The following is a 15,551-nucleotide window of genomic DNA, read 5'->3' on the forward strand; positions in this document are numbered from 1 at the left end:
TTGTTTTTATAAATGTCATGCAGGGTGGAGGACGCTATTACACACAGGACTTCACAGACGTTGGTCACAGTAGGGTTTGGTAAGTAGGGTTTGGTGTCTGCGCCGTCCAATAGGTGCGAAAGGTCCCCGGGTAACCTTTTAAGAACTCCAAAAATACTCCAAAAAAATGAATACAATTCTAGGGGGGCACGAGACTAAACGTAAAACGCCACATACATCGTACATTCGTATTACTAGCAACATATGGAGCTAAGCTAACCCGACCGTTCTGTATTGTACGAGCGTATGTTTGTATGTATGAATGTATGTATTCAAACTTACCTAGCCCATCTGTGTCTCCGTTTGCTCGCAATAAGTAACTTGGCATAAACTTTTTCTTTCGTTCGTTTGGGGTTTTGGCATTTGGCATATTAACTACTCCCCTCCGTCATGGACAGACAGGTAGACAGACTGATCGACAGACTGACAGACTGCCACGGCCAATTACACTCGTCCTGCTCACCAACGTGCACTCTGGTTACAATAAATATATATTCATGTCCATCCTTCACTTCACAACGTCATGCAAAAACCAAAGCCCCAAATCTACTACCTACTTAGCACACGGTATTTAGCGAATAGACTCATCAGCACATCAATACATTAACTTGTCACTGCGAGCCAACGACATCGCCGGCTGCGCGGCTGCCAGCTCTGGGTGGACGTGCCGTACAATCTTTAACCGACCGCCAGGTACGGATCTTGCCGGACCCTGTACGAGCATAGCAGGGGTGACTTCCTCGGGCCGTACGGCAATTATGTATGTCTCGGAGGGCTCCTGCATCCGCGGCATCCGCGGGGTGGAATCTTTCAGCAAATTAAAAAAATTGAACGCAACGGACAGCTGGGAAGGGAATTGGGCACATAATCGAAAACAAGAATCTTTGATGCAGAAATGAGGATACGGAGAAGACGGGAGCAATTCGCGACATTAGACATCCCGCCCAATCCGAGGGACTATTTCCCAGATGCTTTCCACTACTACTGTCAAAACTGCTGCTTTAGCTGCTACAGCTGCTGCTACCCATCCACCACACACCCACAATCCGCTCCGCTATTTCCAGTCGAACATTTTCTACTTCCACTTCACGTCCTCCCCCTCCTCCCCCCTCCACCTTGAGCAGCTCAGCCGCCGTCCGCACCAGGTAGCTCAGGGCCCGGTGGACCGCATCGGGGTCCCGGGGCCAGGTCCCTCCCTGGACCTGAGGGGTTTTAGCGTGGCGGGGGGTTGGGGTTGGGGGCCCGGGCGGGGGGGGGCCCAGCGGGAAAGAAATTATAGAGGGATTAGGAGTGGAGTGGATACGGAGGGAGGGAGGGAGAGCATCATCATGTCATGTGCATCAAACGCAACGCCCCAACCGGCGACGTCCGAAGCACCCAATGCCGGAGCCCCTGTGGGGAGGGGGCCGGGGGAGGACGAAGGGGAAAACCCTGTCTTGTACGGCTTGTACGGCATACCGGGGGGTTGCAGTCCCAAACACCTCGGTCAAGGTCCCGTAGAGCTTAGGGCTCTTCTTCCCCTTCTTAGCCGCCGCCTCTGGACCCCAACCCTAGCTTTCAGGGGCGCAACCCCCCCATCGCCCCATGTATTGAGGAGTTTGTAACCCTTGCGACTTAGCAGAATATCTGCCCGCGCCCTCGTCCTTCTCCCCCGCCACCCATATCTTCCCCTCTCCCCGTCCCCACCCACACGTAACCCGCCCCAACCCGCCCCAACCCTCGGCACCTGCAGCGGCACCGCCACCAAATCGAGGTCATGTCGTACGCTGATGTCCATGACGGCACTCAAAGGGGCCGCGTCGTACGTCAGCGGCGGCGGCCGTTGCGGCGGAGCATCGATTGCAGATCCGCCGCTGCTGCTACCCTTACCAGCTCCGCCGCCGCCACCGCTGCTGCTGCTGCTGAGGCTGCTAAGGCTACAGCCGTTGCTGCTACAGCAGCAGCTGTTACTGCATGCGGTCATGGCGTCAGCGGCGGGTGCTGCGGGGGGATGCCATAAGGCCCCGCTGTCAACGTCAAACGCCGCCAGCAGTACGACACGCTCTCGGGAACCACGGGGCTCCAAAACCAACGCGGTCACAGCACCCGACGCAAGACAGTCCTCGTGGGCGATACCAGACAACACGCTTCGGGCAGCGGAATGCAACCAATCAAAACCGCTACTGCCGCCACTGCTGCCGCCGCTACTGCCGCCGCTGAACAGCTTCATCGGAGCGGCCGCCTCCGGTTGTTGCAGTTGCGGCTGTTGGGTTAGTTGCCGCTGCTTCCACGCGCGCGCGGCGTCAGGGCTGGGGTGCAGCAGTGTGGGGCGGGTGATGCGGTTCTGACGCGGCCGCCCAGTCACCCGCATGTGGCCCCAGGGGCAGTGGCGGCAGCGGTTGGCGCAGCAGTACCCGCGCTTAGCCAGCGCGAGTTGCGTGAAGACCTTCGGAGATTATAAAGGGGAGGGAAGGGAAACGGAAAATATGTCGACCTAATGCGATAGAGGGACATTATGAAGGAAGGATGGATTGAACCCTAAGTCTAAGCAGCAGGGCTCGACATTCCATATAATATCCCGGGGCTGTCAACTATGCCGCATGTACGGGCGTACGACGTACGTACCATATAACCTGTTTCTGGGTCGTCGTACGATGTTTTACCGCTCTCGCAGGCTGTAGCGTGCAGATCCTCAATGTCAGCCGGCAGGTGCGGCGCAGTGGCCCAAGGACTGCATGTAGCGACCCATGGGTCGCTCGTCGCGCGATGAAGAGGAAGATCACCGTAGCCGTTGTCATTGCCGCCGCCGTCGCCGCCGTCGTCGCCGCAGCGACAGGCCCTACCATCCAAGCCGCCAACACCATTCCAGGGCGACGCAGCGGCGACATCGTCAGCAATACCCGAGGGGGCACCGGGGGCGGTTGTGTCGAGGGGGGTGGCGGGGGGCTGCGGGGAGGTGGCGGCGGCGGCAGCCCCGGGTAGGCTGGCGGCGCTGTCCAACGGCCGTAGCCGCCCTGCAGCGGACCTGGGGGCGCCCGCGGGGGCATCCGATGGCGCTACCTGCTGAGGCACATGCATTACTCCGGGGGGGCCGGCGGCGGCGGCGGCGGCGGCGGCGGCCCGCGGTGTTGCTGTTGGTCCGGCGGCCCCGGCAATAGTAGCTGAGCTGTACGGCGCAAACACCGGTGCGGGGCGGAGGGTGGCACACATATAATAATAGATAGGTATATATATGCAGGTATACATATATATAATCCAGTCAATACTTGCCTTATATATACTTAAATATTTAAGGCAAGTATGGACTGGACAACCTACGCCTGCAGCTATTTATCGCAAATTCTCGAACGCCAAGAACGGCCGCATCATCGCACAAAAGAGAGGGAAATGAAGGGTCGGGGGAAGAAGTTCATTCACAGCTTGCACACGTGCATACATCCACAACCAAAGAGTACGGAGCTACCGACGACAGGTTTTTGTGTGCCAGTCAGGTGCCGCCGCCGGCGGGCCCCAGCCAGTGCCGCTAGTGCCCCCCAAACCCCGGGCGCACGTGCACACGCCACGCCGCGACACGGCGTCCCCCTGTGGCCCCAAATACAGCCCCAGGCGCAGGCGATTACAATTAGAATTTTACACCTCACGCTGCTCCCTCCATTAGTCTGTCTGTCTGTCTGTCTGTGTGTGTGTCTATCGTTGGTCCCCTTTGTAAGGTGGGGGGGATACGCCTTCCTAGGACAGGCGACTTCCTACGATAAGAACGCTCATCGTCCCAACTGCCCATAACCAACCAACACATACAACAACATTATTACGCCGACACAACGCTTTCTCCACCTGGGCGGATGATGTCGTTTGAGGTCAGCAATCGCAAACACAACCCCCAACCTCCAATACGCGGAACCGTCGTCGGTGCCACCGCCAACGGTCCCAACAACCGCTTTACACAGTGTACGACACTTACGAAAACGATTCGCAAAGAATGTCGTAAAGAGTCCCCGATCGCCAACTCCATATCATCCATCATCACCATCATCACCACAACGACCATAACCACGCTAGCAATATCAACGACCATAACCATAACAGATGCAACCAACTGCTGAATAAATGTCGGTACGGCGGGCTAGCTGCGCCACGTCAGCTAGGGTTTACACACAGCATCACCATAGCCACGAAGAGCAAACAGACGTTCCAAGAGGACGCAAACAAAACATGTCACATACATACATGCATACATGCATACGTACGAACAAAACAGCCAAAGAGACGAAAACTAAGGTCGAAGGGCAAGACTACAGACTGACCGAACCGACCGAATCTGTTTTTATTTATTGACGGTTTCCTAAACAGGACTGTCGTGGCACAGCGTCTCCTAATCAGGCTTCTCGGCTCCTCCGTGGCCACCGACAATATCCACGTCCACATCCACATCCACAATCATTGCCGCTGCCGCTGCCTGCGCCGTACATCTAAGTAAAACCCTACACCCCCACATCCCGCGGGAACGCATGTGACCAACGCCGCCCCAATTTTGAGCCATTAACCCCCTTCCCGATTTCCGCCGTCTGACAATCTAATAAAAGATCTCATAGAAGATCTGCCGTACATATGTCGTACCTCTCCCCCACTCTCTGCCCTTCCCACTTCCCCCGGACCCACAACTCCGGCGCCACACACGCACGGCCACGAAAAAACCTTCCCTCTCCTCCTCCTCCTCTCGCCCCACATCGGTATGCATAACACGTAACTTACAACAGCACCGTCGCCTCCTCCTCTCCTGCCGTCGCTGCCGCAACCTTCGCCTCCGTTTCAGCAGCACCCGCACACTCCCGTCCAGCTCTGCCCGCCGCCGCCGCCGCTTCCGCCGCAGCTGGGGCCCCAGACGCCGCCGTCACCTTTTTCCCCCACCACTCCCAGGGAAAGTCAAGCGGCATGAGGTCATCCCGGTTTGCCAGCAGCCCCACCAGCCACTCCAGCGCCTCCACCAGCCGCGGCCCGGGTCGGTTGAAGTGCTGGTTGCCGTCCACCAGCGCCACACGGCCGCCGCGGACCGCTCGGAGGCCGCGCCTGGGGAACGGAGAACGGCCGGGGCGTAGAAAGGGAACACGTTTTTATATAAGAAACAATAAACATTTATGAATTTAAACTCAAATTCAGGGTTTTGTGTTTGTTGATTGGCGACTGACTTGTTGTAGTAGCTACCCCTCCCCCCAGTGGACCCCGGGGTTACCAAGGGGGTTAAAACACAATGCACGATGTGTAGCACGAACACGAACACGAACACGAGGTGAAAGCAATCAAAGAGCAGCTGATGGGTGGGAGCTGCTTATGCTCCGTATGGGGTTAGCAGGGTGCAGGTGCAGGTGGACAGGTGCAGGTGGACAGGTGCAGGTGCAACCGTCGACTGGGGGACAGATGGGACGAGGAGGAGGACGGGACCGCGGGCAGGCAACATTCTTGCAACAGCGTCGATTCAAATGGCTGGTGTGTAATGTATGTATGTATGTATGTATGTATGTATGTATGTATGTGAGGGCATCGCAGTTCTCACTCACCACCACTGCTTCTCCTCCAGCGCCGCCATCTCCTTCCGCGTGGATTTCAAATCCAGACCGCAAGGTGCAATAATAATGAGATCCGGATCCATATCAGTCACCTCCGTTGGATCAATCTGTTTGGACGGCAGTGCGCCGCCGCCACGATCGGGCCTGTACGTACGCAACCGTGAAAATCAAGCTCAGTCAGTTGGCGGTTGACGGTTACGCCGCGAATGACATTCTAATCCTGGATTGCCTTGCAGATATGGTTTTAATTTTTAAATGCAGCTAGCTAAGGGAAAATGACGTCCGAGAGAGAGCCATGCACGAGATTCGAACCCGGCGAAGGGTGACCGACCACTAACCTGCTTTACTTTAGCTTTCTGTACCTGGCTTCGTCCTCCCAACCTCCCCTATCGCTCCTACACAAGACAATATTTACCAACTCGCCGTAACCGCATTCACACGTAAACCAAAAACCAAAATAATAACAATTTCCACACACAAACACTCCCTGTCATCCATTTAGGGTTTCACATTACGGTGAATTTGGGTGAAAAAACAAAGGGATAGAGGGGGCAGTTCGTGAGGAGTACTGGAGACGATTTAGGGGAAGGGGAGGAAATGCTTGCAAGCCGGGAAGGAACCAACTGCCTGCATCACATCCAATGCCTCTTAACTGCACTCTTCTCTTTCATGACCCCCCCCCAACACGCGCATCCACACACATACGCGCACATACATACATACACACACGCACAAAAACTGCAGAAGGAGCTCTATCCAAATCAACGCGAAAACGACGCGACTGCATCTCACACACATGAAACACATATTCCCAAAACGAGCCTGAAGGGGAAGCTGGGCGCTCTTAGGGAGGTTGCTGGGAGACTCGTTTCTGGGCTGGTGCGCTGATGCCACGCTCTGCCCACTCTTCAATAGGACGGGTGTTGAGGAGATGGGTTTCGGAGGGCGATTATGGCAGGCCCACGAGTTGCCGTACTACTGCATTACCTTGGCGGGTTTATCGGGCACACGCCACCCGCCATGTGAACCATCTGGGGGGTCCAATGGCCCCCGGGGAACAGCGGATCCGTCCATTCCAGGAACACAACCTTAAAGGGCATTTAAAACAATTGAGGGGGGGAGATGGGGAGAAGGGCGAAATGGGTTTTGGTGTAGGGCAACACGACAAATGGGATGTAGAACAAAGAAGAGAATAATGCATTTAAACAGGGGAAGTGTGTAACATGTGTGTGCGTGTGTGTGTGTGTGTGCGTGTGCGTGTGTGTGCGTGTGTGTGTGTGTGTATGTGTGTGCGTGTGTGTGTGTGTGTATGTGTATGTGTGTATGTAAACGGGATGTAACGATGAAAAACACGGTTTCCATTCTTAGGAATGTATCTTCTATCCCAATTATTAAGCTGGCACGCCCAAGCACGTACGCATATATATATATATAGAAAGAGAGAGAGAGAGAGAGAGAGAGAGAGAGAGAGAGAGAGACTGACGCCGCACAGACTACTGACACACCCGAGGCGGGTCCGGCGGCCCTGCGCCAGGCCAGCGGGGCGCGGCGGCGGCGGCGGCGGCGGCGGCCGCCTGCAGCTCCCCTACCCGGGCAACGGCTCGGTCTACTCGCTCTTGCAGCGCCGCCGCCGCCGCCTCCCCGCTCTGTGCCAGGCCCAGCTCGGTGCCGAGTCGGCGTACGTCGGATATGACGTCTTGAAGGCTCATGGGATTGGTGTCAATGATGCGAGGAGGGGGAAAGATCTTTGTGGTGGCCTTTCTCACGATGTCAAGATCCACGGCGCACACGGAGCACAGGGACTGCGTCACGATGGCATCTGGACGGAGCTGCGCCAGGCGTTCCGAGTCAAGCCAGTAGAGACCCTGGCCGCTGCTGAGGGACTCTGTGACGGCATCATGCATCTGGGCAGAGTTCTCAAACTTGTTGTACGCGCCGGTCAACGCAGGGACGTTTTCGCGGACGGCCTCCGGCCAATCGCACTCGTGGCTGCGCCCGACGATTTCCGCGCCAATTAAAGCAAGAATTTCTGTTGCTGATGGAAGCAATGATACCACTCGCATCCGACCCTTTGCGGCTTTTTGTTCGGCGGCCGACATAGCTCCTCGGATGGATCTTTACTTATAAATGTCCCGCTGGACGGCCAGCAAAGCAAGGGCAAACTGCAGTGCTATATTCTACTGTTACAGAAGATACTTTCAAAGCTCAATCACTATGCCGAGCAAAGTCGCTTATTAATACTCCTTCCACGGATTGCCATAGATCGTTTCTTAAAGGGGAGCCGAGATTCAGGAGCAAGAATTCAGGACTCGCTTTGAAGAGAAGATATCTTCAGAATGTTGGAGGCGTTCATGTGTGGACGATATGGCACATGAGCGCCAGGCGGTTAAGCAACGAACAACCAAACTCCGGCGCCCGGGCAGGCACGGCCCAGCAAGCGACATGCTTTCCTGGAAATGGGTTTGTGCTCGTGGATTATCGCGTCATTGACTATTTCGGATCCCTTAAAAGCGACGAAGGATAGTGGGTTAGTGGCCTTCCTATCCAGCATTTTGTGATTTGTGACGACCTCAACTGTATTTGGTCAGTTCGTTGTCTTTTTCCTTTAGCCTGTAGGCTTACAAATCCTTGGGTTGCGTGACAAGATGGCGGCTGTTGAGGAGGATACAGCCCAAAAGCAACGTTATTCGCCTGAGGAGGTGTTGAAGCAACTGAGCGATATACCTGAAGACAAGAGAACGTTCTCGGCTACGAAATTCCTTCAGGCCCTAACTTGCCAGCGCGAGACTATCGTGGCGATGAATGCATTGGGGCAGAATCCGGATAACGTGAGCCTGCAACAACTGAACCAGGTCATCCTGCTGTTCTTGAAGAACGTATACAATTTGGTAGGTACGGACATGGTTTAGAAGGATGACTGATTTTAAAGTCAAAAGCCGTCGCTCCACAGGCTTTGGTCCTTTGAAATGCAATCCCCCACCCGCCCGTAAGTCCTGCGAATCATTCCCGCAAGAGGTGAGAGCAGCAGCACCGCAAATCCTCTGCCACACACGATTGTCCCGTGTCCATGCGCCTCCCCGCACCTGCACCCTTTTCCGTCCCCGGCCCCCACCCCCACCTCCCCACACACCGCCAATCTCTTATTCTTCGGAGGATCTCCAAACCCACCTCAACGCCTTAATCTCCCCGCACTCCCACGCCATAACGTCCGTAAAACGATGACCGAATCCACCCGTACATCCGCACAAACACACAGGTTTCCGGCCTTCCTGGAGCCCTCATGTTCGACGCGCTTGAAGACCTCGTAGCCCGCAGGGGCGTCATGGCGCCATTCATCAACGGCATGGACAAGGTAACAGTAACGACAGTTGACCGTTGGCGGTTGAAGAGTACAACACTGATAGTGGCGTGGCGGGTTGGAGAACAGCAGGCTGCCATGCAAACCGGAGATGGTGGGGTCTTCTCCTACATCCAGACCGGTAACACAACCACCACTACCGCCATTGACCAAATCCATATCTTTTCTCCACCAACAACCTGAAAACCAACAAAACGAACATAATAACGGTCACACCATATCACCGCGGCCACCACCAACAGGCTGACGAGACGGTGGTTCTGGAGCTCGGTCTTCCCTCCAAAGAGGCCCTATGCGACAGCTACGACGAGCTCATTCGCATAGCAGGTGCCGCGGTGGTTTGCTTCTACCACTACACCAACTATCCAGGTGGGTATGTACGGCACTACGGAGGGTTATTGCTACTGCCATAAAACCCGTCCGTCCCCCGGATTCAACTTGTCTCCCCCCCCACCCCACCCCTCCTCCTCCGGGTCTCTCCCCCCCTTCCCTGCCTCCCTCCTGCGATAACTACTACCACTAGAGCGAAGACGATGTGCTGTCCCTTGTTGCTGTCCTGAACTTGTCGTACGCTGTCGTATCTTGTGTGTATCCTTTGTGGTGGCTGGGTGATCCATTGCGCCGGTGAGTCTTGAGCCCACAGAGTGTTGTCTTCCTGGCGTGCATCCCCCCGTCCCGCCCCTCCCCTCCCCGCCACCGCAGCCCACCCCGCCTACTTCCCCTCCGACGATGCCACACTGCTCTTCACCTCACTCGCTCTTCGGAGCTGTCAGGATGGTGGGGCCGCGGAGGCGCTGGGGAAGCAGCTGGCGGAGGCGGGGGGCGGGGTTATGAGTCTTGGGGAGATCCGCTGGCTGATGCATTACGTGAGGGCGCAGGTAAGGGCCGGAGCGCAGGGGAGGGGAGGGGAGGGGGGGAAACGGGGTTTCGGGGGGAAGAAAATGGAACCCTCGTGTCGTGAGTTCCGGGGCCCCTGCGGGGGGGGAGCTGAAGGGGGCTGAAAGGGGGGGGAGACTGAGGGAAAAGATTGGGGAAGAGGGGAGGGAAGGAAGGTGTGGAGCGCGTGTGTGTGGGTTTGGAGGTGGGGTGATGACACATCGCGATTTTTACAATTCACGGCGGAGGGGGAAAGGGAGAAGGCCTGGGTTTATCCGTGTCTTTTTCCCTCGGACTGGACGTGTCTCGTGTTTATGTCCCTCCTTCCCCTCGTGATTATCAAGCACCAACCACCCGTTCTCCACCCGCCAACCGACTAACTGACAACTTTGTTTCTTCGCTCGACGGACCCACTAACCGACGAATGGCTGGGATCCTCAATCCAACCCACCAACCGACAACTTACCAACCGACTAACCGACAGCTCTCCGGGCTGGGAGGTGCGGTGTTCCTGAGCATTGGTGATCGGGAGAGTTACAAGCAGCAGCTAGTGGCGCAACAGGCGGATTTCCTGGGCCTTATCAAGGCTGTTCCTGAAAACCCGGCGGTGAGCGGTTTTATGGCGGTTTAAGGGTTTTATATAAGCGTTTTAATATGGGTGAGTGGGGTCCTGTTGGAGCTCTGTTGTCGCCCTTCGCAATCCCTCGTGCCGCTTTAAATGGTGATGGCTCTTGACTCTTGCGCGTTCTCGGGGTTTTCCCTCCTATGTCGTACAGGGCTACAGCTACTATGTTCGTACTTGTCTGCAGTTTCAGCAGATGAGTGCGGCTGGGCTGTTCGCCGCCAAGGGCTCCATCGTGGCCGCCAAGCACCGAGCGACCTTCTACGTGGCGCAGCTGGCGGCGCAGCGCGCCATTGCGCTGGCGTTCGGTGGTGGTGGTGGTGGTGCAGCCGCCGGGGCGGGGGGTGCAGGGGAGGTATCGGCGGCGGCAAAGGCGGCGGTAGCAAAGGCGGCAGCGGCGGCTGCTGCCGCTGACGGTGGCTACGCCGCTGCTGCTGCCGCGCCGGCGGCGGCGGCGGCTGCTGCCCTCGTCCGCGTCCGCGAGCTGCGAGCTCTGATGGCGGAGGCGCGTGAAGGCCTGGATACGGAGCTTTCTCAGCTGCCGGAGGTATACAGCGAGTTGATTGCGTTGGATCCTGTGGATTCCAAGCTTTTGGACGAGCAGCTGGGCCCTATGGTGCAGGGCGAGGTGCCGGACGAGGGGGAGGTTCTGGCCCTAGTCGACCAGCTCTACCCCACACGGCCGCCAGCTGCACTGCCTCGGGGTGCTGTGGCGATTGCCAAGCCGTGAAGGGGCTGCTGCTCCTCCCTCTGTGTGTGTTCGTCTGTGTGTGCATCTGTGATGTGCTTTCCGATTCTTCTGGTGATTTGCGGTAGTCATAGTGTGTGCTGCTGATGCTGCGTGCCGTACTGAGTTGCTGACGGCTGTGGTTCTATTCGTGTTGTGCTGTGCTGTGATTGTGTCGCTGGGGTTGACGTCAATGCGGGCATGGTTACGTGTGGTGTACGAGTTTCTGAAGAGAATGTTCGATCAGGAAACACATCACGTAGGAATGACGCGTGAGGGAAAGACAGGGGGGGGCCGGGCAGGGGCACGGCGATGGATGATGCCAAAGCTCCAACGCGCCAAAGCCCAAAGCAGCGATGCGGCGCAGCAAACACGCTGTCGGCTCCAGATGAGAGTGGTGGTGAAAGGGCTCCACAGCACAGATACAGTCGTAAGGTGACAGCATACACGGTGCGTGCCGTGATGCGACGTCATGATACACATACAGACAGGCAGACAGACAAGCAGGCAGAGGCGGACGGACAGAGAGACAGACAGACATACATACATACAGACAGACAGACATCTTCGTCAGGATGTTTTACAACGGCTGTACGGCTCCAGACGTCGTCATCTCTCGTGTGCTGAAGGAACCGTTTGTCCTCCGTGCATCAAACAAAGCGTTGGTTGTAATTTTGTTGTATTTCAGAGGGTTGGTTTGCTAATAGTTGGGAGGTTGACAGTTTACGTGAATGGATTATTCGTACAGTCTTGCTTGTAGTATGCATAGAAGGCCTCCTGGCTGGTGGGTCCTTTCCGTGTTACTGACCTTCTTGTGCTGATTGACCACTATATGCCAGCACACATTATATGCATATACACACCATTGAGGCTGGCAGGTGGCTGGCGGAGGTTAAGGCCTGACTTCTGCTCCCGAAGGTCCCGGGTTCAAGTCCGCCTGCCGACCTCTCGATTCATGAGAGGTGTTGATACGGGAGGTGGCCACCCATCTTATGGACGGTGTAGGACGTGATAATAGCAGCTCTTGAGCTGACCAGGAACTATGTTGTGGCGCCGTTGATTCGCTAGATGTGGTTGGATGCTGGTGGTGAGTTGCTGAACCCAACGAATACATTCTGAAGTCGGATGGGGTGAACGGATTGGGGTGCCCCTCTAGCAGGGGAGAGTAGGGAACTGCCTCGTGAAAGGGGGCCGCTGGTGAAGCTTAACCACCCTGTAACAACATCAACATTTTATCCATACACATGCATGCATGCATACATACATACGGACAGACAGACAGACAGACATGCATGACGTCTATACAGATTTTCGCAGTACGACACTTACAATAGATCCAAAACTGTCATGGGAAACAATTGACTACAATCCAGGTTAAGGTCAAGTATCAAGCCGGTGGTCGGGGCCAGGGGCAGGGTTGGGCCTGTAGCCCCGGTGCCGGGCCGACGGCCCAGGATTTTAAGGAGAACGTCCTCAGACGTCCTCAAATAGGATCAAAACTAGAATCCCGAAGATTTTAATTCCAATTCCTAAAGATACGCTGTCTTGTGATTAGGAGGGTCATTCAGCTCTTCCTATTTCTCAAGACGACTATTGTTATGGTACACGTTTTGGACGTGAAGGCTGTTCAGGCATGGAGGGCAGAACGCAAGCAAGGGAACATGTATTGGTAAGGCCGGAACCAATAGCAAGTTGCAGTTATAAAGTTTTGTATAAGTTATTAAAGCTGTTTGGTTTCATAATATGGGCGGATGACGGCCTTTTTGTGGTAGCAACGCTAGCGCCCGCCTCTTCCGGCGGAAATTGTTATGCGCACCAGTGGTAACTTACAATTTAATTCCAAAACACATACAATTCAATAACGTTTTGGGTAGGTTTTGTACCTTTGACTGCAAGGAAATGGCTGCGCCGTCCTTTCTTGATAAGGTACGGAATTCAATACGGCCGGGCCAGACACATTTCCTGAATTTCGTCTTATCACAACAGGTTTCTTCTGACTTAAAAGACGGGCATTCTACAGCTTCTAGTTAGCGCAATCTTTTTGGTAAATCGCTGAAGCTGACACAGACGGGCAGCATTGCTTAAACGTCAGCGCGTGATCCGTACTCACTACTAACTTATTGTGGGGAAGGCCATTGCGTCTGCGACCACACTCCCGCGGTACCCAAACCCTTCAAAGACAACTCCGACCAGCCCCAACACACACCGCGGAGCGGTCTCTCCCCCCCCCACATACTTCCCAGGTGGTACCCTGGGTCCTCTCGCTCACCAGCCCCTCCTCCCCTTGGCCCTTGTGACATCTGCCAGGCGTTCTTGCTGCACAGGCCGGTATTTCAGAAAACAATTAAAGTACATCAGATGAATGCAGAGGCGCAGCTTGCCCTCCTTTCCCACCACTCGCAGGCCGTTGATAAGCGTGGGTGTAGTGCATTAGCTGGGCATTCCAGTATCCCACCGCAGAGAGCCGTGCTTAACTCGGCTGTAACGACGCCGCTGTGGGAACTGCACTGCATGCGGCCGGTGACCTGCCATTATTATTTCCGGGTTGCAGTCCAGCATCGCGACCTGCAGCAACTCCTGCACAATAGCTAGCTTGCGGTCCCGCTCAGGCACTATTTGTTGTCCTGGGTGTTCGCACGACACCCACTCCAGCTGGAGCCCTCCCTCCAGGTGGCCTAGCCAACGTCTCTGTCCGTGAGCGGGCATCTTCTTTAGCTGCCTGGAAGACCTCTCACCACACTGCTACATGTGTAAGTAGCTTTCCTGGCTGGCAGTCCTCGGGTCCGGAAGCGAAAGACGATCTCTTCTACAACTCTTTCTCATTCTGCTGATCTACTGCGTCATGTCGCCCTAGAGGCTGTAGCCTCTGTCCGGCCTCCTGGAGCAGCTGTATGCCTCGCTGCACGCTTCCTTGGGTGTCCCCGCTCCCCTTGCTGGTGTTCGTCCTGCGACGCCGGGTTCTCCCCTTTCTGCTCCTCACTCACCCACTTGCTGCCTTCACAAGGGTCATCGTTTCACGACAGCCGTTCGTCCAGATCAGCTCCCTCCTCCTCCCGGGTGTCCGTGTGGTGGCCAGTGCTAGATCCTCCGGCTCCTTCCCCCTTCTATCCCCCGCTTGATCGCAGTTAACACAGTAAGCCTGGGCTTCTGGGCTTGGGTCTCCTTGCGCGGCGCCCCGTTGTGGCTAACGAGGGCGTCCGCCCATTGGGCCACCCGTACTGCCTCCGTTGCTGGGTGTTCATACCGGCAGCGCTGCCCAACCTGCACCTTAACACAGGGCCCCTTCCCCGCGTAGCTAGTACACAAGTCAGTGCCATTCACATAGCCCCTGTACACGCTCTCCGTGATCTGCTCCTCCCCCAATTCCTGGTATCCCCGCCGACCCAGCTCCCGGTTTAGAGCCACCACTACGCTGGCAGGCGGGCTCAGCCGCGGTCCATCGCGGCCCCTCACCGTGAGGCGTTCCCGGGTTAACTAGGCCCTGGTAGCCCACACCCACCGGGCTACGACTTGCGCTCCTCTGGTCGTGGAAGCCGGGAACCCCCGATTGCCGCCCTTCCCATGCCGTTCTGCTGCCCACACTCTTCCTGCGCTCAATGCCAACCTCCTCCTAAATTCCTTAGTAGGCTGTGAGCCAGCTGCCATGCGCCCCTGGGAACTTCACGGCCGTGCGCGTGAACAGTACCACGGCCGGCCAGGTTCACTCCCGCAACTCCTTGAACATCGGAGCCTGACATCCACAGCCTGGAGGGCCGCCTCTAACCCGAACACCCGGCATTCGCGGGCCTGCTGCTGTAGCTTGAACTCACTCTTCCCCACTCAGTTCCATGGCACCAGGTATCCAGTAATTTGCCCCGTGAAGTGTCCTTTGAGAAGCGAGTTTGGCTTTTGCCCGATGTACACCCCAACGCGCTGATGTTGCGGCCCTGCAGAATCACTGCAGCACTCACGCAATTCCTTGGCCATCCCCGGGCCCACCTTAGCCAATGCGTCCTCGAGCACCTCGTCCTCCCGCTCTAGCCTAACACGACTGCGGGTTTACCACCCGCATTGCGTGGTGGCTTGGCGCCATTACTCCAACCTGGCCCTCCGGGGCCTCCCACAGCTGGGATGTTGGGACGCGGCCAACGACCTCGTAATGCAGCGCCTCCGGGGCTGCCATGTTGTTTCCTTACGGCGGCCATGTGCCTCTTGGATGGCCTTCTCCCGGACGCCCCGGTTCGCCTGAGGCTGCTCTTTCAGGCCAGTGGCTGCTGCCGGATACCGGGCTCCCGCTCCCGCGTTGGCTAGCTGCGTCTCCCGGGCCTAATCCTCAGCCCAAGCGTCTGACTGCTGCCGTTTATCCTCCCGTCCTTTCCTGGCTTCCGCACCCCAGGGGGGCTCCAT

The 15,551-nt window shown here is 56.4% G+C and overlaps 3 protein-coding genes across 3 annotated transcripts; 1 reads left to right on the forward strand and 2 right to left on the reverse strand.

Annotated features, from left to right (window-relative positions):
* Positions 1 to 2,380: 2,380 nt before the first annotated feature.
* On the reverse strand, positions 2,381 to 2,715 carry VOLCADRAFT_37723 (uncharacterized protein; the record flags this gene model as incomplete). The annotated part of the gene is made up of 2 exons (XM_002946078.1): positions 2,381 to 2,464; positions 2,644 to 2,715. Coding segments are annotated over 2 exons (156 nt in total), but the record flags the coding sequence as incomplete, so codon positions are not given.
* Positions 2,716 to 4,766: 2,051 nt separating this feature from the next.
* On the reverse strand, positions 4,767 to 7,645 carry VOLCADRAFT_55499 (uncharacterized protein; the record flags this gene model as incomplete). The annotated part of the gene is made up of 4 exons (XM_002946079.1): positions 4,767 to 5,085; positions 5,574 to 5,726; positions 6,591 to 6,670; positions 7,172 to 7,645. 4 exons carry the CDS (start codon positions 7,643 to 7,645, stop codon positions 4,767 to 4,769), a joined length of 1,026 nt encoding a protein of 341 aa, XP_002946125.1.
* Positions 7,646 to 8,024: 379 nt separating this feature from the next.
* VOLCADRAFT_102743 (uncharacterized protein) lies at positions 8,025 to 11,504 on the forward strand. Its single transcript, XM_002945727.1, has 7 exons — positions 8,025 to 8,109; positions 8,192 to 8,470; positions 8,839 to 8,934; positions 9,183 to 9,309; positions 9,643 to 9,818; positions 10,301 to 10,423; positions 10,593 to 11,504. Exons 2-7 carry the CDS (start codon positions 8,228 to 8,230, stop codon positions 11,166 to 11,168), a joined length of 1,341 nt encoding a protein of 446 aa, XP_002945773.1. The 5' UTR covers positions 8,025 to 8,109; positions 8,192 to 8,227; the 3' UTR covers positions 11,169 to 11,504.
* Positions 11,505 to 15,551: the final 4,047 nt, after the last annotated feature.

This window comes from Volvox carteri, assembly GCF_000143455.1.
Source record: "Volvox carteri f. nagariensis unplaced genomic scaffold VOLCAscaffold_1, whole genome shotgun sequence".
Classification (NCBI taxonomy): domain Eukaryota; kingdom Viridiplantae; phylum Chlorophyta; class Chlorophyceae; order Chlamydomonadales; family Volvocaceae; genus Volvox; species Volvox carteri.